The 26,015-nt window shown below is 39.3% G+C and overlaps 1 protein-coding gene across 1 annotated transcript in view; it reads right to left on the bottom strand.

The window, feature by feature from the left end:
- Positions 1-25,509, bottom strand: part of LOC140233919 (uncharacterized) — a 29,344-nt gene extending 3,835 nt beyond the window's left edge. Inside the window, exons 1-7 of the mRNA XM_072314008.1 lie at positions 25,396-25,509; positions 24,575-24,608; positions 4,456-4,671; positions 3,469-3,543; positions 2,880-3,034; positions 1,729-1,873; positions 818-1,018 (exon numbers count right to left, since the gene is read on the bottom strand). Coding sequence (XP_072170109.1) covers positions 818-1,018; positions 1,729-1,873; positions 2,880-3,034; positions 3,469-3,543; positions 4,456-4,671; positions 24,575-24,608; positions 25,396-25,509 — 940 coding nt within the window. The remainder of the gene's footprint in view (positions 1-817; positions 1,019-1,728; positions 1,874-2,879; positions 3,035-3,468; positions 3,544-4,455; positions 4,672-24,574; positions 24,609-25,395) is intronic.
- Positions 25,510-26,015: the final 506 nt, after the last annotated feature.

Here is a 26,015-nt window from a genome sequence, read left to right as displayed (position 1 = left end):
CTTTCACATAAACCTTTCACCTTTTAGGTTAATCCCATAGAACATCAAGGGCTATGTTGCAAATGCTCAATGGAGCAAAATTATTTGTCATTCCAAGTATTTGATACTACATGGCTGTAGGCTGTAGTAAAGTGAGCGTGTGCGCAATGCTGTGTTTGTAGTTTGGAAGGTACTTATCTTTAAATTGTTGTCAAAAATGATCAGCAACCTATGGTTGGAATAACTCGGTGTATCTATGCTGTTTGATAGTATTTTAAGAATGTCATACTCTATATACGTATCTTATGTTGGTTCTAAAAAGAAAGTCGTCAATGTCAGCTAAAATGCAGTTTGGACACTATATTCTCCTTCCTTTGTCATATCTCACAACATGCAAAATCAATTTAGGAGAAGCCAAAAAGCTGTTGTAGCGATGATTTCTGTCGCAAAAACATTATCCCAATTCACCGGTACGTGAATCTCATTAGAAGATCCAGTTGAGACACGCGGCTGGTTGTTATTCAAAACTCTTCGCCCCAACAAGCAAATTCGCATAAAGGGTTTAGAAGGTTGGTCCGTCGGATAGTCGAGCTTGGGTCTCCCTGAACCGCTATGACGCCTCCGTGGCCGAGCGATTAAGGCGTTGGCGTTCCATGCCAAAGACCCGGGTTCGATTCCCGGCGGAGACCAATTTTTCAACTCTTGCACTTTTTCGAAAAGGAGGAACAGTGAGAGGAATAATGATGTCAAAGCAACGCCCCGATTTCTCCTTCCTTTCTCTCACAATCACAATAATATATATATGTATATAATGATATATATAGCGTTTTAAACTCACTAGAGCATGATGGGATAGAGGTGCTCCACATCACCTCTTGACCATCTCCGCCGGAAGCGAGTATGCACTGGATGGCGGGCACGCCCACGAGTTCGTAGCCGGGGTGGCATTCGAAGAGCACGATGTCGCCAAACTTGTAGCTACTCTCAAGCTGTCTGCCGTGTTCGGGCGCGCCCGGGTTCACGCATTCGCCAAGATTTACTGGTGAAAGGAAAGGAAGTTGGAGAGGTCTTATAAAAGATGGCTGCTCCCCGTGCACGTTGCACCATTGTAATACTCTCGAACACTGTCTGCATCGATCCCCAGCAACGCAGTCTCACCCGTGCATCATTTGTACGTCAATCTTCAAGATGAATGGGAACGGTGTGATTCCCACATACTGTACACACGACATGATAACAGACTCATAGTCGGGATGTCAAAGTCAGATTTTGAATCGAAAATCATTTCACCGTTCGGCCAATGATTTTTGATGGTATCAACCCTATTTCCAACGTGCTGAATCGAAATCTGAACGATGCAGCTCTTGGATCCTTCAGGGTCTTGAAATATTTAAATGTCGTCCAATAAAAATTATACTACTTCTATTGTTTTCCTCATAAAATGATGAAAATTGAATCAAGAAAGGCATGGTTTTAACCTTTTTCGGAGATGCTGAATCCGAATCTGGATGATGCATCTCTTGCATCCTTCATGGTTTTGATATATTAAAGGTGGAAAACAAAAACTTAAAATTCCAATATAATTATTTCCTTACAGATGGTAAACAAATGATATTCGATTGATATTCATTCCGAGTCTGGTTGGCGCTACTCATGGATCCGTGAGGATTTTTTTTTTTAAATTATTCAAGATTTTTGGTTGCCATTTTGGTGGCCGTCTTGAATATTTTTAATGCTTCCAAGTCTCACCATCAAAAACGGAGAGTTTGTCCGTTCCGTTCCGCACCCCGCCGCACACCTCCTTGTTGTTGCCCGGACACACGGCCTGACACTCGGCGTCCGACAGCCGGGCGTGGTTTGCCAGCTCAGACTCTGACAGGCCGCAGTAACATTCCTGCATACGAATATATCAGTATCCATATAAATGAATGTCCTTGTATGTATGTATGTATGTATGTATGTATGTATGTATGTATGTATGTATGTATGTATGTAATGTATGTATTTATGTATGTATGTGTGTATGTATGTGTGTGTGTGTACACTGTATGTATGTACGTACGTATGTATCTATGTAGGCCCTATGTATGCATGTATGTATACACTATGTATGCATGTTTGTATGTGTGTATGTGTGCATGCATGTATGTATGTATATTTAGATAAGTAAATAGATAGATAGATAATAATACGATTCTATTTCTTTGGTCCCCTTCAAGAAACTTCGGCACCAAAATCATCGAAAATTTCACACAGATTATGAATACACACATGCACGCCTAGACATATTGAACCCGAGAATCATAATTTTACAAAATACATAACAATACTATTTCGATAAATAGAAAGACAGAGTCTGACAGCTGAATCGATAGATAACAAAGAGAAGTAGATAAGGAAATGCAGACAATAAAGATATTAGGGCTCGACATTAGCGGTGGCCCGGTGGATCGATCGGGTAGCTAAAATGCAAAATAAATTTTGATATTTCCTTTTATTTCGGGCCAACAAAATTCAAAGTTCACAGATTTTAATGGTCCGAACGGGCCAGGCACCAGAGAAAAATATTTTGTCTCGAGCCTTGTATGTATATACATATTGCAGATACGGATCAGGATACAGATATATTGTAGTTTTGATACATAAGATCTCCGGATACATTGATTGTTCTTTACTATACCATAATAACTATGTTTTTGAAAGAAACATTTTGTTTTTGAAAGAAAGCTAGATGACTGTGCTTTTTACTATACCATGATAATTATATATTAAACGCTTTGATTTTAAAAGAAAGCGAGATGACTGTGATATATGCTTATGGATTGTGCAGACAAAAACACAATATGATAAAGATCTACATCATTATGATCTCATGATAAGGAGAGACGGGGGAAACTCACATTTCCGTTTTTCAACCCGACGATACGGAGATGTCGACTCATGCAGAATGACCGACATCGCTCCACAGTCATATCGGGTTCGATGACGTAGTTCTCCGACAGCGTCGACGTCAGGGCACCGAAGTTGTCGTGGTAGCAGCCCAGATATCCTGGACCTAAAGCCATGAAGAAATTCATATCCATTTGATAAGCATGCGTTTGAAATATCGGGCGGTACGGTACAGTGTATATGTTCAAACAATAAATTAGTTATGGAAACCTTTTCGCTGTTTTTCTAAACTCTGTTTTATTTTTTCTTTCAAATTATATTCCATGCATTTACAATATATTTTCTACAAACAGCCGACAAACCAACTTTTATTTTGTCGAAAAAGGAAAATAGATTTAAATTGAATTGAATCCAACTGAACTCATGAAAACTCACGAAATGATGTTATGTCTCTAATGCATATTACAGTGTGTGTGTGTGTGTGTGTGTGTGTGTGTGTTTTATTTTTCTTTAGTATAATAGCTGTATTACATGCACACAATGATACATCTAATATTCTCATTTCAGCTGTTTTCACTTTGATTAATCACTGGTTCTTACCGTGACAAATAGCCCCAGCAGCCTGTAGACAGATGTACGTGGGCACAAATGGACATCCCAGAAGTGTCTCCTCGTCTGAGAATACAGTAATGATCAAGAGAAGTAAGGCAACAACAATAACAACAGTAAAAGCTACAGAAGCAACAACAGTATTATTAGTTATATATAGAACAACACCTGCTAGTTATAATTGCGGCAATGTCATGCATGTGAAAGCTCGTTGAGATAAAATGAACCTTTTTTTTACAAGCAGTAAGCATATAATAATAAGTATATTATTATAGTAGCTGCGCAATATAAGTGTCATTTATTATTATTATTATTATTATTATTATTATTATTATTATTATTATTATTATTATTATTATTATTCAATTATTTCCATTCATACTTTAGAAACACAAGTCGTTCTCTTCAAACATGAGTTTGCCCGAGATTTGTCCGACATCGAAAAGACTGATGCAAAAAGCAGATAAACAAAAGCCATCGGATCCAAACATTGAAACGTAGCATCAGAAGGGAAATTATATATTTGGATGCATATGACGAGCCGGTCTACTGGCGTTATCGTAACTAGTCTGATAACGCACTGAAATGTACTCATGTTTCGTCGTGGCACATAAGCTAACAATATTGAACAACTACTTTCTTTCAAGTGCCTGTTACCATGGTTACTGTACACACAACGGCAAGAAGAGTCCTTTGTTTCAATCCACTGTAATGCATGTTACAAGAGCAGGGTCTTTAACCCAGTCCAACTGGACCCCATGGAAGATCAGCTTTTGCAGCTGAATATTGGCTATCCAGTCATCTTCTCAGATGGAAATGAAACAAACAAACGCATTATTATTATTTCGGGTTGGGCAAAGTTTCGAAAAACACCCTAAGGTTGTCATTGGTAAGATTTGTAATGGAAAAACCCTGGACTTTCAAAGCCTCCCAAACGTTGTCTATCGCCAGTGATAGAAGTCATGATTGGTAGCTTACCCCCTGTGCAGTGCCACGTCCTTGCGAGGGGGATTCCCCGGGTGCGGCCGGCGTTCTGGACGCCCATGATGGCGCCGGGATAGCCCAACTGGCGGCACACCACGATGGCCTCGTCCATGCCCCAGGCCGTGTCGCACGTCCCGTACCACCCACGGGAGCCCAGGAACACCTCCACGCGGCCTTCGTAGATGTGGTCGCCATTCAGCAGCCGTATGTCTGTGGGAAGAGTGATGAGTGATGAAATGACCAATATGGAGAAGCCATTCAGACATCTATGTTTTCTTTGCTATGAACATAATGGAAATAGAATGATAAGTGTCGTTAGTCCTGGCCGTGTGGAAAAAAATAGGCGTATTTCAGGGCGTATGTGCTGGAATCCAGAGCTCCGCAAAGTCAAAGTTGAGTAATGGTACGCACTGCAAGACCGTTGTTATTTTTTTGTCAGGAGGAATCATAGCCTTTTGTCAAGGCCCTCTCGCTGTAATGGGCGAGCGAAGCGAGCCCAGCCGAGCGCGCCAGCGCGAGGTGGGCTCTCTTCACCATACAGCGAGAGGGCCTTGACAACAGGCTAGAGGAATCAGGGTATTTGACTGCACAGGGAGCTGAACCTCAAAACACAAACGTAAGAAACCAAAGAAGATTCCCTTCTATGGATTCTCTAGTGCGTCTTGTAGCGTTATCAAGACCACCCAGGACAGTGCAGTGCATAAAAAAAAGGGAATCGCAACATGTTACCGTATTTAGTCATGAATTAAGAAGACATGGTATAAAAGAAATAACAACGATATCAACGTTCTACCAACATGCATTGTATACTGCGGGGAAATGATACTGAATGCGAAAATATGACAGTTAATAAATTTCCATAAGAATTACATGCATCGCCCAGCATTTGAAAAGATAATGTGAACGCAAAAGACAGCGTTTAGATTGAGCGATCATTACGGTACATTTACCAGCTGACGAGACATTGGTTATTATTAGTTATCAAAGACGGTACGGCACAAAAGATTAATTCGATCAATGAGAAAGCTTGACTCGAACGCCCTAATAAAATCATATTGACGAAATTACCTTCCACTGATTACAAATTACAACCCTGTCCTACTTTTGTACAGCTGTTGCAATGAGTGAATTGGGCAATTCAAGTCCTTCTTCTGTCTTTCATAGAACTACTTCCGGTTGAGGATCAACCGGAAGTACTTGGACCACTATGTGTCATATCCTGATGGAGGTCTGCGTCAATTCCTCCTGGCCATTCTTTCTTTTAGTTTGCGAATTAAGATCTGTTACTGACTTCGTATTCTGATAAGAAAAGAAGAACTATATACAATAGAACCAATACTTACATTACGCGTCCATAAGCTAATGAGACACTTTGATTTTTTGAAACGTGTATTTCAACTCCTTATTTTTTGGCTACTCCAGCAGTCTGCCTGGTTTAATTCTTTTTCAATAGAAAAAATCAACAACAACAACATCGGGACTTTAAAGGGTATATATCCTTTCCGCAAACGTCACGAAATTTTGCATGGTTGAAGAATGATAGTCCCAACATCGTGTATAAAATCTTATAATAATATACCTCAAAGTTTTTGACAAAGACATGGAAATCTAACCCCCTGTTATTCGAGAATAAAAGTATACTCTGCAACTGATTGACAAATTGCCCTACATCGACGTAAATAAGCACTGAATTGATCAGTGTTTTAGTAGTAGCCATGATAAAAAATCATGGGCGTACATACTCGAGCAGGATTCGAACCTACGACCTCCTGATCACCGGACAGGCGTCATCTCCACTAGACCACCGAGCTTTCGCCCGACAGCAAGTGTTGGTTCTAATCCTTATATGCAGCGGGTACTGCTTTGTTATTCAAATTCATGAAATTCTTCCGTCGAGATGTTTTCATTGCAACTGATTGACAAATTGCCCTACATCGACGTAAATAAGCACTGAATTGATCAGTGTTTTAGTAGTAGTCATGATAAAAAATCATGGGCGTACATACTCGAGCAGGATTCGAACCTACGACCTCCTGATCACCGGACAGGCGTCATCTCCACTAGACCACCGAGCTTTCGCCCGACAGCAAGTGTTGGTTCTAATCCTTATAGCATGCAGCGGGTACTGCTTTGTTATTCAAATTCATGAAATTCTTCCGTCGAGATGTTTTCATTGCAACTGATTGACAAATTGCCCTACATCGACGTAAATAAGCACTGAATTGATCAGTGTTTTAGTAGTAGCCATGATAAAAAATCATGGGCGTACATACTCGAGCAGGATTCGAACCTACGACCTCCTGATCACCGGACAGGCGTCATCTCCACTAGACCACCGAGCTTTCGCCCGACAGCAAGTGTTGGTTCTAATCCTTATAGCATGCAGCGGGTACTGCTTTGTTATTCAAATTCATGAAATTCTTCCGTCGAGATGTTTTCATTGCAACTGATTGACAAATTGCCCTACATCGACGTAAATAAGCACTGAATTGATCAGTGTTTTAGTAGTAGCCATGATAAAAAATCATGGGCGTACATACTCGAGCAGGATTCGAACCTACGACCTCCTGATCACCGGACAGGCGTCATCTCCACTAGACCACCGAGCTTTCGCCCGACAGCAAGTGTTGGTTCTAATCCTTATAGCATGCAGCGGGTACTGATTTTTTATCATGGCTACTACTAAAACACTGATCAATTCAGTGCTTATTTACGTCGATGTAGGGCAATTTGTCAATCAGTTGCAATGAAAACATCTCGACGGAAGAATTTCATGAATTTGAATAACAAAGCAGTACCCGCTGCATGCTATAAGGATTAGAACCAACACTTGCTGTCGGGCGAAAGCTCGGTGGTCTAGTGGAGATGACGCCTGTCCGGTGATCAGGAGGTCGTAGGTTCGAATCCTGCTCGAGTATGTACGCCCATGATTTCTTATCATGGCTACTACTAAAACACTGATCAATTCAGTGCTTATTTACGTCGATGTAGGGCAATTTGTCAATCAGTTGCAATGAAAACATCTCGACGGAAGAATTTCATGAATTTGAAAAAGTATACTCCTTTTGCACCGGTAATAACGGTCATGACATTTGGAGTCTTTTCGAATAAAGTCACTGGAAATCTAGATTACTATTTCGACCTCCATCACACAGAAGTTCCCAATTCTATACTGAGGAAAGGTCTGAATTACTTATATACCTCTACAATATGATACCAGATTATGAACATGATGAAAGGAATCTGATTCTTAGGGTCGTAGAAGGGTCTTTGCAATAGTACATATTTCATAGACCTTTTGAGCTGTGAACATAGTACTTATTAGCCCATCAAATGATTTTATCTGAAACACACAGAGGGGGCCGGTACGAGGACTTCTCTAATCTCCAATTTCATAGCATAAGACAAAATAGTAATGCAACCACCGTGGATCATTATGATAACAATAATGAATGTTATCTTTTCTATTCATATATCTTCCAAATACCATTTGTGTTAATATCATCATGATCATCACCACCACCACCCCCACCACCATGCACCATCATGATCATCATGATCATCATTATAATCATTATCGCCATTATTATTATTATCATTATTATTATTATTATTATCGTTATTATTATTATTGTTATTATTGTTATTATCATCATCATCATCATCATCGTCATCATCATCATCATTATAATCATTATCGTCATTATTATTATTATCATCATCATCATCATCGTCATCATCATCATCATCATCATCATCATCATCATCATCATCACTACCACCATCACCATCATCATCACCATTATCATCATTAGCACTACTCTTTAATATTGACATAATCCACTGTTTTATGACGAATAGCTCAAAAAATGAGTCATCATACTTTGCCCGCACTAAAAAAGAAAGAGAGAGAAAAAAAAGAGAGCATACAGATATATCATCCCGTCTCAAACAGGGATGACGTATTGCGGTCTTCCGGTTGGACCTTGTCCTCTACGTTCTAGGTTGTGTTCCGTGTTGGCTGATTCGATTCGAAAGTAAAAGCTTGCTTCTCTTTTTCGATGTAAAATGCACAAATGGCCCACTTGGTATAATGTAGTACAGAGTAATTCTTGGCCTTCTCTCTCTCCCTCCCTATCTCCTTCTCTCTCCCTCTCTCTCTCTCTCTTGTTGTGTGTGTGCGTGTGTGTGCGTGTGTATGTGTGTGTGCGTGTGTTTCCATTCATCATCTCTCATCGTATTCATTTTGAATACGATGCTGATATCGATCGAAATGCGAATAAAGAATATCGTTGAAAAAGTGTGTGTATGAGTGCGTCTGTGTATGGTACGTATGTCCGTCTGTTAGGCTACATGTCTGTCTCTGCCTTCGCCATCCCCCCCCCCCCCCCCCTCTGTCATACTTTTTTTTTGTCTCTCGTTCCTCCCTTCCTTCTCGTTCTCGGTGAGTTAGGCCGATTCTGGTTTCAGAAAGATGACACATTGACTGTGTTTATGATGTCATTCTAGGGTTAATCGGCCAGGGTCATCATTTTTTTTTTATTTGTCTTTCTTTATGATCTCTAACCTTCTATTGCTGAAGGAAGCAAATATCATACAATATAACTACATGTATATTGTTATAGAATAGTATATCATAGTATTATCATACTCAAAATAACTACATGTATATTGTTATAGAATAGTATATCATTTACTCATTATTTATCTAGCGATCCACGTCCGACAAGCGTTGCTTTTTAGTGGATCACTATTTTCCATAATCGAATTTATTTTCCGTTCGCCCACGTAGTATTTGTACAGTGTTCCTCTTTATTATTGTACATATATGTTGTTCTATAATTTGTCTCGTATATTACATGAATCTTTTGCAAGCGTTTGAACAATATCATTTAATGACATGTATACATTGTACTATGTTTTAGATTTTCGTTGATTGGAAATAAACTATGATTGATTGATTGATTGATTGATTGATATATTTTCTCACAAATGAACAAGATGAACTTGTTATTAAATATACTGTTTACCATTGGGAGCAGTGATTTGAAAAATGTTCGAGACATCACATTTGATATGTGTAGGTCGGTTGTATCACAAAACTCTTATACCATATAAAAGAAATTAAAATAAAGCCTAAAATATAAGGAGATATCACTCTTTCCCACTAAATCAGAGCTGTAGACGAATTTGTCTAGAAACATTTTGATCATAACTATTGTTCACATTTTGTATACTTAACAATACTTAACATTGATTATACTGATTCAAATTTCACATTGGTTGTTTCTATCTTTAACTAACATTTCAAAGTATTTTGAAGCACTAAGCTGAGTTTTTGTTTCATCTGATAATGGTAGATAATTCCTTTAAAAATGGAATTAGTGCAATGTGCTCTGATGCCGTGATACACAAGATTTCTGCTAGCAGGGGAAGTGTTCTTGTTTTTTTTTTTCTTTTTAAACTAGTGGAATATCTAAAGATCGTACGAACGATGCGTTCGTACGAATGTCACTGTTTGTACGAATTCTGGAGTTCGTAGAGATTCGTAGATGGGGCACAGTTATACGGCCTTACCAATTTCGTACAAACGCTGTTTAATTCGCAAGAACAACTTAAGACCTCTTACAGAAACGAAATGATTTATGGCCCAAGAATTCGTACGTTTTTCGTGAGAATGCCTTGAGTTATTCTTTCGTCACACTTACGGCCATCTTGCGATTTCTTTTTGTCGTAAGATGGTCGTACGTGCAACTCACGGCACTCTCAAGTCATTCTTAAAAAGATTTACGATTTTTTGTATATTTTGTCAGGTTGTTAAAAAGACGCTGCCGTGTCCTGTCGAAAATTCTGTAACAGTTGAAAGTGTTATACTTCAAGATGGCAGTAGTGCCAAGAGGAGACTACAACTGCAGCTGCAACTACAAGTAGAGGAGGAGGAGGTTGTTGCTCCAACTCTCACCCTCTCGCTCCTTCCTCCTCATTTCACTCTTTTCGTTTCTTCCCCTTCCCTCTTTTCCATTTGATTGCCTCCCTTTTGGTCCCATATTTAACAGAAATGCTTTCTGGTCGAACACCTAGAACAAAGTGAGGATTTGAACTTCGCACGTTTGGCTTTATACCCCTAAAACTCAACAGTTACACAAATATTGTGTACCTACGCCTTACGAATCCCTTACGAACGCCTTACAAACTCGAAGAGTTGTTCGTAAGAACGCCGTACGAATCTCCGTTCGTAAGGCATTCTTACGAAAGACGTAAGAGCCCTCTACGAACGACTTAAGGGCTGGCGTTCTTACAATCATCGTAAGAATTTAAGGCTTCTAGAATTGTCTCTCGACCTGCAAAATCTTGCGTAGTTCTTACGATGTTCGCACGACGTTCGTACATCCGCCTTGCGAAGAGAGGGTTTCGTACGAAGTTAAAAAAGATCTTGGACAAGACCATCGACCAGGCTACGAACTAACGAACGGTCTACGAACGGTCTACGAACGCTGGTTTCGTACGGCCTTCCTAAGAAGATCTTACGAAATTGTCTAAAAATCGTTCGTACGGTGTTCGTACGGCGTTCGTAGCAGTTCGTAAAGGCATTTGTGACCGAGCCTTAAGGCATATTTGTTCCATGGCATGCTCTATCCTTAGAAGCTTGTATATCTTTGTTATTCCGTTTTTACCCAGAATTAAAGTGATAAATTTGTAATTGTGGGAACTTGGGAAACAGAAATAGTTTAATATCTATCTATAGAAGAAAATGTGAAAACATAGCTAGAATAATTACTCTGTAAACAAAATGGTCCCACAGAATCAGCTGACCACGTGCACACTTTCCGCACTGTACACGATTTTTTGAAAATGTGAATATTATGAGAATTAACACTCTTTCTTGACGATTATGCGCTTTTCTTTTTTTAACTAGTTTGAAGAAGCATTGCTTTTTTTGGAGTGTGCACCCTGCTGCGATTAAAATATCAGAAGTTATGCATCATAACTATATTGTCGTACGACAAAATAAAAGAGATCAAATCGAATTAAAAAAACAAAAACAAATATGTCGATATTTAACAGATGGTATCCCAGTGGAAAGAAAAATGAAAAAAGAGTCACTTCAAATCCTGACAGTTTCACGGGGGAGGGGTTGGCTGAGTTTTAGCTTAGAATCAGCTTAATGTAATAGATTTACCATGGCTAATCAAATTCACGTTGTAATTATTATTTTTTATCATTAAAGGTAGGAAAGGGTTTAGCCACTCGAAAAGGTGTCTGTGATTCTAGTATTCTATGAAAACAAATTTACAATCCCTCTCTCTCTTTCTCTCTCTCTCTCTCTCTTTCAAATGATCAAGGCGTCTACAGACTGAAAATATTAGGGTCTTATAGTTTTAATCATCGTCTTAATGGTTCTACTAAAACTGGTATTCCCTAACTGTCTAGAAAATAAAATATTGCATCATCTTTGCTGAGCAGAGTTTCGAGACCTGGAAAACGGTATCAAAACGTCTTGTTTTTACCTGAACTTGTATCGACAACTAAAATGTGATATTGAAAATAGAATTGTTTGAACTGTACACCTGTATATACAGGACCTCTTTCGTTTCCACGTAGACAGCTGTGGGTTCATCAACGTCACGAACTACCTACAACATTCAAGCAATCTGATTTACATTAAATGAAGAGATAACTCCAAGTTTAAGTCCTTTTTGGCAGTGGAATTGATATCTTTTTTATTTCACGTAAGTATAGACAAAAGATGATCTGTTTGGAATCGACAACACTGCTTTACTTGCAGGCCTTGTGCTTGCACATGCGCGAGTAGGATTTCGCCGGTCCTTTTAAAGGCTTACGTGCTTTGACCCATTTTGTTACTAATGGTTACAGCGATAATTTACTTTTTTTTCTTCTTAACTAAACGGCAAAATGCAATGAATCAACGAAGACTCAAAATTTCCCTGTAGAAGGGACTTAAAGAGCCAAGGTAAAAGAAAACGATAAGAAATCAATGACTTTGAGAGTGAGGACAGAGTACTGTGAATCCATTATTCTAAAGTCTATAGACCTTAGACCTCAATACCTTAACGAAAAGTCGTGAATTGTGGGAATGCATTCTACTTCTTTACCTCCAACGTTCTCACTGCTGCATCTCCAGAGGTGCAGAACCAAAACATGCAAGATGATGTACCACCTCATCTTTCGTTGGTATTCCAGTAAGGAAAGAGTAAAAGGATAATGCTAAGTTGCTTTATTCCAAGATCTGAAGCATCTAGTGTGATTCCTCCCTTAAGACGTCTTATAGTCAAAGGCACTTTCTGGGGAACGAAGTGGTGTCTGAGAACAGAGCAGCCTTGGACGATTACCACCACGGTTTAACATTCAACTCTTCTCGTTCAAGTATTCCGGCCGAAATGGTTGTGTGATGTTTGAGCTGTTACTGACAGAATAGTTTTCAAACTCTACGTAATGATTACCATCCCTGAGTCAGCGATGACAAGTGGCAAAAATGGGATGACAGGGGGTTGAAAGGTCCTCCCATGAGTTCAGTAATCTGCACTGAATATTTTGTCGCAAATATTTCATTGGAGGTAAGGTTCGCTAGTGCACACTTGTATCTTCCTGTCATAGAACAGATGGTTTTGCAGTTAAGAATAAATCATAAAGCTCGTGTCAACTATTTTCATATTCTGCATTTGCGATATACACCTGCACCCCTTGGTAAAGGAGCGAACTGGTTCCGCCCCGTCTCACCCCCAAGTCTGTCATGCCAATAGTACTGGTATGTGTCATTGTTGGGCCAGATTTCCGGCGTGGGAAGCTGGTTCTCTGATAGCTTGCTGTTCGCCGAGATTACTGTTACCACATCCACCAAGCCAACTTATGTACATCATTTTGGGATGTAAATAGTATCACCGTGTTGACATCTATCTATTTGCCCATTTCATTGCCAAAGCAATGACCAGACTTTTCTGACTGTCTTCTCGAAGAATACCCAGTCTGCCAGGAATGCTTTGGTGGTTAAATCGTTTGAATGAAGGACCATCAATTCTCCTGTTTGCATTGTCAATAATCCTGAAATAATTTTGAAATGATATTACTCTATTCGAATACACGAACTACGAAAATTGAAACCCAAATAATTGATACGAGTTATAATAGTGTCTCAAGCTACCATCTTCTACTCAATTCTATTCAATTCTGTTTAATTTTATTCAATTCAATTCAATTCAATTCAATTCAATTCCATTCCATTCAATTCGAATCAATTCCATTCCATTCCATTCAATTCAATTCAATTCAATTCATTTCAGTTCAATTCAGTTCAATTCAGTTCAGTTCGATTCAATTCGATTCAAGTCAAGTCAAGTCAATCCAATTGTGCTTTATTTCTATCTAAAAAAAAAGAAGAAAAGGTGACAGTAATACATGAACAAAGTATATATCCCGATGAATCATGTCATTGTGAACAATATGTAAGAAATACAAATCATAAGCTAAGTACAAAATATATGAATGAATGAAAAGAAACAATGCATACTTTCCAATGATGACAAAAGAAATTCCATGTTACCTTATCGCACATGAAAATCACACACACACACACACACACACACGCACACACACAAAAACACACAAACAAAATCACAATTTTACAACACACTCCACACAAAAACACATGCTCAAAGACACAATAATATTATATCTATGCACACACATCACATTGCGAGTCAGAGAATAAATGGAGGCAACGACCTTCACCATTGCTCACCTTCCGTCAGTTTAACCTTTTTCACTTTCTCCACAACTGCTACGGTTTGCTTTATTGTTGTTAAATAAATGTATGACTGAAAAGTCACCTGGTTTTCAAGGTGACTTGTTTACACAAAAAGTTCAAGCAAACAAAGAGTCCTAGAAATTTCATTTAGATTTGGGCAATGATATACAGGAAGTCAACGCATTTGAAGTTTCCGCATGTTTTTACCACTCACTGGTTTCGGTCGAAATCACCTGCAAACAAAATATCCCCCAATTTCAGGTTTTCGAAAGGAATGGAAGATCTGAAGTCCCATTGATTTAGATCATGCGATTGTGTCTGATTTTTCTGTCTTGAGAACTAACGAGATAAACTGAAATTCCATACATGTCCTCATCTGCCATAGCATTCTATAGAGTTATAGACCTAAGCGCCTTTATCAAATTTCAAAGAAGCCTCTATTTTCGGATTCGTTCAATATTGCTCCATTCATTGAAATTCACTTAAACGCAGCGTGGCATCACTTTTTCGAATCTATTGCATTCGTTGTTCGAAACTGGACAATAACCAAGTTTTGTCGAATTGATTACAACCATCTAACGCAGTCATGGCAATAGAATCCGGTCACAGCTGCTGTTTTGTAATTTTGAAGTTAAGATTCACCTGAATATACGACTTACAGGATCCCGCTACTCCTTAACTTACCAATCATAACATATGACTACATTATATCAAAACTGCAATACAATGTACTATTTGTTTCTATCGTACCTTTACTTTCATTAACCTGTGAGAAGAGATCGGGTCTATATTACAGTTGTCTAATGCGAGTAAAAGATATAAAGAGAAACAAATTTTATACTAAGTTAGAATACGAGATAACGGTTTCAGATGGACAGATAAATGCATGGATACATGAATTCATGCATGCATGTGATGGGTACATACATACATACTCTGGTCTCATTATATATATATATATATATATATATTATATACATAATGTGACCGTGCACCACAAAACAAACTAAAAGTCGCACCCCTTGATTTTGAGTGAGGACTCAAAAAAGGTGAAATGGGTCAACCAAGTAAATCTTCAGTTTTTCATATTTTCTGAAACAGCTATCCTTCTTCTACATTATTCGTCAGTTTGGTTTCTTAACATGAATGGGAAAGTGTGTTTTTAGCAGTTTTTTTTTTTTTTACAACCCTTTTTGGGGGAAGAGTAGAATGATCAGGTATGACTTAGAGGCCGCTTTTCATGTGTTGAAATCCTTTGCACACTCTTCACTTTCAAGTCTAATAACTTTTGAAAAGATGACGCTACTGCTTTGAAAGTTAGCATTAATCATGGGCAGAATGTACTGATAGAACATGCTTAATTTCAGATTAATCTGATAATCCCTTCATTGTTGTTGCTCCAGTGGTTTACATCCTGTGTTTTGTCCCTTTCACGGCACAGCTAGCACGGCTTGGTAAAGATTAAGCGCTTGAATAGACCATGTACTTCACAGCCTCTTTTCTCAGTTCACACTTTTCCAGAGTGTGTGCTTTCTTTCCAGTATTTAAGTAGGTTAGGGGAGTCCATTTGAATTGAGCTATACATCAAAGCTTAGAGTCTGCTCTTTTAGAATCTGCCCTTAATATATATATATATATATATATATATATATATATATATATATATATATATATATATATATATATGTATATATATATATGAATACATAAAACGCACAGCAGGGAGGAGAGAGAGAGAGAGAGAGAGGGAGAGGAGGGGGAGGACATAATATTTCGCAATTGATAGAAATAGTCGAAACAGTCTTTAATGTGGGGGAGTCTAAACCGGGTGTCTTGAAATACAGCACTCCACTTTCAACGTATTTTCGGGTGTGACTCAATTTCCATTTTTTTTTCACGTCATCGCTGGAGTTTTGATCTGACTTGATCAACAGACATTAGAAGCATTCCCGCCTAACGGAGAAAGTTTATGAACGTTTGCCAGAATGGCCATGTGGCTTAGCAACATCGGAAAAAACAACAACGACAAAAATATAACAGAAAGAATGTGGAAAAAACAATCTGTTGATCGACAATTTTGACTCAATGACAGGAAACAATAAAAAAAGAAGGGCAGAACATGAATGAAAGAATTCAACATGTTTTCCCTGGAAACCACACGTGCTGATACCGTCCTTCTTATCTTTGTGTTTCTATTTATGATGTCTGAGTCAGATTTGAAGATCGGAATCATGAGAATCTAATTTTAGATAGAGAGTACATTCTGTGCAATATCTGCTTTCGTATCTTCTCGGCCTTTCTTTTAAGGTTATACCTTCGTCGGTGTAAAACACATTGTACTTTTTGTTACTCAATAATAAACAAAACAGTCTTTGTGTTCTTGTGTGTCTGTGCACTTTCTTTCTCTCTGTCTTTCTATCTTTTTTTAATTTCCTTGCCTCCAAAGACATTGAGTCAGCCACAGCATAATTCAAGACAATCATAATTATGGTAAGATATTATTTCTTAATTATTTGAATTCTACATGAGAGTACGTCCTTCATTGTTGTGCCAGCATGATTTTTTTTTTCAATGAAACTTGTATTTCATTTTGTGTCTTGCCGAATGTTGAAATGACGTTGAACTAAAAAGAGTTGGGCATGTGAGGGACCGCTAATAAACATTTTCGATGGCCCCCAAAACTATACTTTTGAAATGTTTTCAAACCGATGATGAGAGGACTTAATTCAGGAGAAGAATGGAGGAGGAGGAAGAGGAGGAGGAGGAGGAGGAGGAGGAGGAGGAGAAGAAGACGAAGAAGAAGAAGGACAAGGCAGAAGAAAGACGATGAAGATAAAGACGTAGAGGCTACGTTTTGTTTTAAAGTGTATGGCAAAAACAAACACAATAACGAACAGACAATAATGTGTGACATATTAGTGAATTAATGTATTCATTATGGCGTCTTCATTGTGTTGATGTTAATACAATTGTCATGTAGTTTCCAGTTGCTTTCCCTATCTCGTAAAGAAAAATTCTCTGTTAAAAAGATTGAACAAAAAGTTACAGTCGATAATTATTGACACGCTGAAGGACTCACACCTGTAAACAATTGTTACGATTAATATCTAAATCATTGTGTTAAATACAAGAAAGACTTCAACAAACTTAGTTCACTTCAGTCCTAAGATGTGTAAGAGCATGTAAGAGGAAGGGTTTAACATTAATTTAGCTAATAGGTCTTAGAGATAGATTTTTGTCTCAAATTATTTCACCTGCTTTCTGAATCTACGCTGGAACAAAATAAAGTAGTCCCTCGATTCAATGAAAGAAAAACTTGGTCAACGTCAATATAAGGTTTACTTTGTAGCAGTATTTACCCTCAACATCGACGTTTGATGAATATTCTTCACAGGCATGTGTGGGTTATTTGGCTCCGAAGCTTTTTTTTTTTTTATTGTATAATACATTGGAACACGAGGGTCTTACCACCTGGAACTTTTTATTTCTTTTTTTTTCTTTTTTTCTTCAGAAGGTATAGGGTTTGACTTGTTATTTATCTCAGCTGTGAAGTTTGTCGGCCGATTTTGGTAGGGAAATGGTATCCAGAAGTGTGAAGACGTTTGTTTGTTTGTTTGTTTGTTTGTTTGTTTCGTGTCAGCCAGCTAACCTCGGTAGTGTCACTAGAAAAATGCATGTTAAGTCTTGTTCTTATTTTGCTTCTCAGCTGATTAACCGCGGAGGTAATGCCAGAAAAAAAGTGATGTATTTTAAGCCTCTTTTTTTTTCTTTTGCTTGCCAGCCGATTAACCCCGAAATTAGCACTTGCTTATGGATAGATTTTGGGACATAATCAACTGTCATCCAAAATGTCTCCATCGGCGTCCCTGTTCCCATTAACTGGGACCCCTCACTTTTAAAAAACGTAGCACCGGCGATGCATTTTCTATTTTAGTATCATTAATACGACGGAGTATGGGGCTTGAGCAAATCCACTTCATTATACAGGTGTGACATCCGGAAGACGTGGATAGGGGAGTCACACGCCTACACTAAATAGCGCACTCTGTTGTCCGTTTTTGGTTATCATTCCAACCACGAAGAGTAAGAATAACCACCACTCATCGCTGTTGCTGTTCTGCAAGTGGAAATGGTGCACGCTGGAGATGTGATATAATATGTAAATCCATGAGCTGAGACCAGCAAAGTACACGGCATTACAATAATGAAGTCGCTGGTAACAATGTAGATCCGTATTCACCAATGCCGCAAGACAGAAGAGCTATAAGTAGTCTTAATCCAAGACATTAAAGTCCGCTAGGTTTCCTGGGAGGCATTTCATGAAGCGTTTTGGTCGGATATTTTTCTGACAAACTGTTACAAGCTACTGAATTTCTTGCATCTGATTGGCTGAGAGCAAATTTGTCTAACAACTTTGTCGGACAAAATGCTTCATGAAATGCCCCCGATCTGGTCTAGCTCCATAGCCAGTCTACAAGATATGAATTGTTCTACGTAGTCTAGGGACAAAAGATAGCAATCATCCAGTATGATAGTTTTGATAACAATACATAATCGACTCTGCCGGAAATGTATCCTATTCTGGCACATTCACTTCCGGGGCACAAAGCCAATGAAAGAAAAAAAAAACATAAAAAACCAAAACAAAACAAAACAAAACAAAACAAACCAAAACAAACCAAAACAAAACAAAACAAAACAAAACAAAACAAAACAAAACAAAACAAAACAAAACAAAACAAAACAAAACAAAACAAAATAAAACAAAACAGACAAATAAAATAAAACAAAACAGACAAACAAACAAACAACATCAAAAACTGCAGAAAACCCTGGCACGCATTCCAAGTTACTGACTGCCAACATATTGACAGACACAGAAGGAGCGTGTGTGTGTGTGTGTGTGTGTGTGTGTTGGTGGGGGTGGGTGGGTAGGTGTGGGGGGTGGACGGGAGTTGATGAGACCCAAATTAAAAGAAAAAAAAACTTACAGTAGCTTGCGATAGATAATTGACAAAAATGGTAGCAAAAAAAGAAATGACATACCAAGATGATAAACAATAAATCAAATAATCTATTTGTGTGTTTGTTTGTCTGTGCGTTCCCTCGTGAAAGAGCCTCAATAAATGCAGAGAGATTGCTTCAGAAACTCCACATTCAAAGATTACCCACCTTATCCGCAATGCCACAATACTCACAGTCATGGAGTATATCGGAAATACCGCCCATACTTAACCAAATAATAAGATTTTTTTTTCAGTATTTGTCTTGAAATTCACAAATTGTATGACTGTTCATAGCTTATTTTTCATTGCATTGTTGTGTTATTATCTATTCGATTTTATTTTATCTTATTGTACCACGTGTAAAACACAATCACGATACAATCGATAGAACATAAGACTAGACATAACGTCGTATATAGAAGAGAAGACAATTTTACAAACATGAAATGTGGGGGACCTTCTGAAAAGCAAAGCTTGTATATTGTATAGTTCCCAAGATGAAAATATTTTAGTCTTACTAAACAAAAAACCTAAAAACAAAAACTATGAAAGGAAGGAAAGGGACGTATATAAAGGAAAAGAGAGCAAAAAGAGCAATTGAGAAACAAACAACAAAATACATTAGAATATAACGAGATAGCCACCTGTAATGCGTATACAAGATTCCTCGTCACCCGAGCAAGATAGTTACGTAACTGTAACAATGTGCAAGATGCACACGATACATAATAATAATTTCATGAATTCAGGAATAGCCTTGACATGAAGGACTCTGTAAGATGAACGAAAAGCAACCCCGGAATATGCCGAGTAAACAACGAATTTGATAAAGAAAAGGAAGTTGGAATAAAGTTGCATGCTATAATTAAATATAAGCCTGCACGGGGGAATTTTTTAGTTTCCGTTGAAAACAATTTAGAGACAACGATTCAGTGATGTTAGAGTCAAGGCTATTCCAGAATGTCGGACCAGTATGTACCATTGTCTTAACAAATGCAGTTCTTACTTGGGAAAAGTGAAATGAGTTTTCCTGTCTTGTAGGGTAGGATATTATAAATGTTGTAATCATGTGCGTTGGAAATGCAATGAAACGAAACGAAAAATGACAAATAATTGAACAAACTAACAGAAGGACAAACGCTTTCAATTTGAAATGATCAACAAAAGAAAAACAACAACAAACATTGAATCACGATTCACGCATCGACGCAAATTTTTAGTAAATCTCGTTCTTTTGCAAATTTGTCTTAGTTTATATACCTTTGCTTTTACCCTTGCTATTATCCTTCCGAAATCCCTGAGCACTTTGCAATAAGGTAGCTTAAAGTAAGATTTGAAAGACCTGCAGATTTATGCATACCTTCACAGCTGCGAAAGAGGGAGAAACTGAGAATGAAGTGAAGCATAACAAACAAACAAACAAACAAAGCACACTGTACGTATGAGGTTGTAATACTGTTTATCTGTTTGTTTATGATTTTCTGTCTTTATGTCTGCTACAGTTTGCCCTCCTTTCTTTTTCTTTCTCTCTTTCTATATGTGTTTATGTTGTCGATTGAGATTATTATTTTGACCCACTCTCCCCTCTCGTCAGTTGGTTGGTCTTTCCTGTTGCTGTTGGTTTGTTTTCTATGCCGTTTCAGATCCCCCGTAATTTGCATCAATAGCTCCATTGTTACCCGCCAATGAATGCGCTCAGCATTTCCCCTGCACCGCCACAATCTCTCAACCCTTCTCTCTCTCCCCAACTCTCTCCCTCTCCCCTCTATCTTTCTTCCATTCTCTCGTTCAATCCATTTCTCTTCCTCCCCCTTCTCCTCTCCAGCGTTCATACTTAGTCCCTAATTATTCTCGCCACCGTAGATTTCCTTATCAACATTATCTAATTAATATTCAGCGAGCGTGCACGGTTCTCTTCAGGTGGGACTCTTCGTGCGGGCCTGCCTTACAGCTGCGATCTCACGAAGATATCGAAGAGCGATCGCCGCGGGTCCGCGCGCCCAACCCTCTAGTTGATACACCGAGCAAGGGACGGTATAGTCTATTTTCAGTCGTCTGAGGTTCTGGAGATTTCTTCAAAACATGCAGTGTGAGTGTGTATCTTTCAAATAATATTTCATTTGAATTTTAACCGAAAACGACAAATATCTCCAGCTGAAAAGATCAACACTGACATGACCGGTAACTTTACATCGACTAAAAAAGAGTGGACAGGGACAGTGAGTTTTGATAAGGACATAACTAGATAATAACACAAGTACATTTATGTCATATTGACACGCATATCTCAGTAAGAACATTAGTTGATTTGTGTTGAAGCAGAAGAAAGACTCAGAAATAGAACACATATCCTTTTTTTCAAAGTGTAGGTGGATTTATTCCTTTTCTTACAGGAAGAAATTACAAATTGGGGTTAAACGGGTGAACGGATGAAATAATTCGAATCAGATAAATGCACACCAGCAATCACCATCTCTTCGTTGAAGACGTGGCAGGCAAACGAGTTTGAGCTTCTTGTGCTCCATTCATCTTCAATTTTACTCATCTGCCGCTTGGCTCCACATTATCCACGCAAATGTAATTGTCTCCATTTGGGGATAAAAATCTTCTTAAAACATCAAATGTTATGTTTAATTTGCCTTGGATCTGCCTAATGCACCACTCTCCACCCACTCCCCCTCCCCCGCCAGAATATGAAAAATGTCCATATTTAACAAAGTCACTTATGATGAACTATAATGGAAATAAAATGAGCACAACATATGAGAGAATTTGCATTCCTTGGCTAAACAAAATAATGAAATGCATTGCAAGTACGCCGCATGTTTTGAAAACCAAACTGGATGTCTCACACTAGTCATGCTAGTTCATCTGTATGCGATTAAGTGTTGACTAATGCACCTGATGCTTTGTTTCTCTTTATTCTGAGTTGCCTCATTCTCCCTGTTTTGATTTCTTTCTTTTTCATGATTATCATCTAAATTCTATCGTTATTTTTACTTTAAGTACAATATCATCCATCTATATGCGTGAGTTTATGTACAATGGTATGAGGCACAGAACCAACTAGAATTATTGTGAGTCTATAGGAACATTCAGTCACAATTGATGTAGGTGAAACGGCAGATGGATTGACTATGTAATTTAGAGGATGTTATAAGAAATGTCACTCAAAGTCTATAATCTTTTGCTTAAAGACGTCTTCTTTTGCAATCTTGAAATCTTTTTTTCTCTTTTTTTTTTAAGTCAAGATGTCCAATGCCATATTTATTCATGCCACTTTATAGTGACATCGTTGGCAGCACAATAGGCGAGTGACTTGAGCTGAGAATAATTTCCTCGGTTGGAGGATGAGCACTGTACCCGGCCATGTGAGCGAGTTGTCGGAAAAGTGTCGTGACTGCTGCAGCCAGTGTGCGTCCGTGGGAGTCTGCCCCGATAAACCACTGCCTCGGATTATAGAAAATAATAACGATAATACAAAAAATGCTTCAAATAGTGTATTCGGAAGGGAGACAATAGTATTATTGTTTCACCGCTATCTTCCTAACGAGAAATGGAGCAAAACCAGAGGAGGGACGAGCGAAGAAATATGATAGAGAACGAGAGATGGCAAAACAAACAGAGCTAGAGGAGTGAAGAAAGGAAAATTTGTATGAATTGTTATATCCATGTATCGTTTGTGTGTGTGTGTGTGTGTGTGTGTGTCATTTTAGTGTGTGTGCATTGTCAGAAAGGAAGAGAAAGAGAGAGAGAGGGGGGGGGGGAGAAAGCTGGCTAGGGAGAAAAAGATTGTTATCGTGCATGAAGTATGAATGACGAAATAATGCGCGATGTGAGACGGGCAAAGTATTATCATGTAGTATAAGAAAAAGGTGGGGATTGAAAAATGGGATAACTCTTCTCTTTCTTTCTTTTTTTCAGAACCAGGACAGCGTGATGGAGAGTTGATGTAGGGTCCATGGTTGATGCAAGGCGAGAGAGGAGAAAGGAGAGATTGAAATCAGTGTGGATTTAGTGAATAAGAAATCAGTGTGTGTGTTTGTGTGTGTGTGTGTGTATGCGCGCATGTGTGCGAATAATATAAGAATTTGAGTATGAAATGTACATTTTGTGTATTTTAAAAATGATAGATCAATTCTCATAATAGAGACAAGATTAGAGGTGGTTGAAACTTATGGGACAGAAATTGAAACTTAACTTAAAAAGAGAGATTTGACGAAAAAAGAATAGAGATAACATAAAAAAAAACAACAGATGGAACAAGGAGGGAGTGGGGGATAAAGCACGCTAAAGTTGAATAATAGGACAATTTGATATCGAATCGAAGAATTGCACGCAAATCAGCAGGTTTCTCTCAAATTGGAATTTCATTCTGATGTATACCATTTCTACTTTTTCCCTCCTCTGAAAGGGTGCAGAGCCTGACGTATGGCCGACGACAACTCTTTGCCCCCCATCAACCCTTTTCCCGCCTGAAAGTAAGACTGAAGTCAGTCACCATAGCGGCTCGTCACCCATCGCTCGAAGGAGCGCTCGGCCCAATCAAGGAGGTCTCGCACGTACACCTCCTCGTCTTAATCAGGGCGCCCTAATACCGCGCCGTGCTGGTATCCGTCATTGACGATTGAGATCCATTTATTAACCCGCTGCGCGTCACACTATATCACCTGCTCATAGGTTAGTGTGTGAAATCAGTGCACATTTGATTCATTGGCACATAAAGTGTTAACAATCAACCAGCTGATCTTTGGCTGATTGGGATAGCACAGATCACATTACGTCATCGACGAACTCTTTTTGTTTTCCTCTCAAAAACTTGCTCCAGAAGCACCGGCCAGAATCTGCCCCGCCTTTACGGCATACTACGGCAGATGACGGGTGGGAAAACAAATAATCCGAGAAACAAACAAAGAAACAAACCAACATCGTTTACCTACGCTGCCTTTATTATGAGAGAAACATAAATCAGAAATACGAAGCATTTGGTCACATATCCACCAATTACAGACGATTAGGGGACGGTGGTTACCGCATGAGCTATTGGTAAATGAATGTGCGGCAACACGTGATGTAAAAAAGAATACGAATGATGAAAGCTGTCATATTCGCAGACGACATCCCGATATCTTGACGTAAGCTGGATCGTAGATGGAACCACGTCAAACCACCTCATTCATACTCCAATTCAAAGGCAAGCATGACTAAGCTCTAACCGTTGGTGCGCACCAGGCTAACGGCGCTGGGACATGTTAAGCGAGCGAGCGGGAAAAAGAATATGCTGCAACGTACTGACATTCACTTTTTTATTATTCTCCCGTGCCTTTCTAAGCTGTCATCTCACCTGTGACAGGTACTCCGCTCTCTGAGAGATATTGCTTATGAACGGTGTCAAAATTGAGCGGATTACTTATACCGCACTAACCATGCCAGTTGGAATATCGTCGTGAGCATGAGGGAACCGCGTACAATTTTGCTTGCATTGAGCGCGCAAAGTGGTCGGCCGAAAGATTTCTGCTCCCTAAGTGCTCGATACGTCTCCCTGAAATTTGTTCAGTAATTTCATCAGGACCGACGGGGGGAGAAAAACTGGGGAAGCTGCCGTTTGGCCAGCAGAGGTGTATCGTTTGCTTTATCGCGGCATTATCGAATTCATATTGACGGCCCGTGCCGGGACGCAGGAAAGCGCCTATCCCATTTGCTAAAGGTGTTTGCATGTTCGCTGCCAGACGTATCCGTACGCAGTTGCACCCTGAGCGACCGCTAATGAAATACTTCAACACTACTTGTGTGTCAGCAGTGCCTTGTGAAAATCCAAATCTAGCCTTCATAATTATCATGTGCCTCTGTAATCGTGTGTGGAAATTTCTCAGCCTCACCCAGAGCAATGCTTTTTTTTTCTCTCTCTCTCCCCGAGCGTAATTGTATGGAAAGACAGCGAGGCGAGCTAGATGAGTAGCGAGACATCAGGCGGGACACAATCACTAGCGCGGCTCTATAATCAGGTGTACCACGCTGTGCACGAGCCCATTTTTTGAGCCGAACGTGAGTGACGCTGCTCGTTGCCATAGCAACGAGGTGCCGCTGACTCTAAACGGGACCCAGTTTAATAGCGCGATTACTCCTCAACCGCGAGAGATTCCAAGTTCACTTCATTTGCCTTGCCTGCCTCCTCCTCTCTCCTGCTTCTTCCTCCTCCTCCTCCTCCCCCTGCTCGAGCCTTCGGTCCGGCAGAATTATGGAGAGTTGCGCGAGAAAGAGGGTGAAGCTTACGATCATGAATACGGCCTCTGACACCAGCAATAATGGCGAACAGAACCCTCAGATCGTCGGGGAGAAACAGAGCTCCCGAGAGAGATTCGAGGGAGAGGGGGAGATCGAAGGGACCATCCCGCCTGCCCAGTACTGCAGATGGGTGGAGAAAACGTACGGCGACAGCGGGAAAACCAAAACTGTGACCCGGAAGAAGTACAATCGCATCGTGGCTGTGTTAAAGGGCGAGGAACTTCCGTCGGCGGAAAACGGCCGATTTCGGTTTTGGATTAAAGGGAAGAATTTCAAGCTGGCTCCGGCCGAGAGGGGGCAGCCAGATTTCGAAAAGGAGGTGCTCTACGTTCCGGTCAAGTCAACGGTAAGTTCAGTGTGTTGAAAATGGTGAAACGTAATCTCAGCTCAGATATAGCAAAGTGCTGTCTTCATGTCCAGCCACTGACTATAGAATACCATTCCCACCACAACTCATATCTTTCCCTTGTGGCAAGGAGGCCTTTAATTGGTATCTGTTA

This window comes from Diadema setosum, chromosome 10 (genome assembly GCF_964275005.1).
Source record: "Diadema setosum chromosome 10, eeDiaSeto1, whole genome shotgun sequence".
NCBI classification, from domain to species: Eukaryota; Metazoa; Echinodermata; class Echinoidea; order Diadematoida; family Diadematidae; genus Diadema; species Diadema setosum.
Note: the sequence above shows the minus strand (reverse complement) of the source record. Positions and strands in the feature narration are given on the sequence as shown.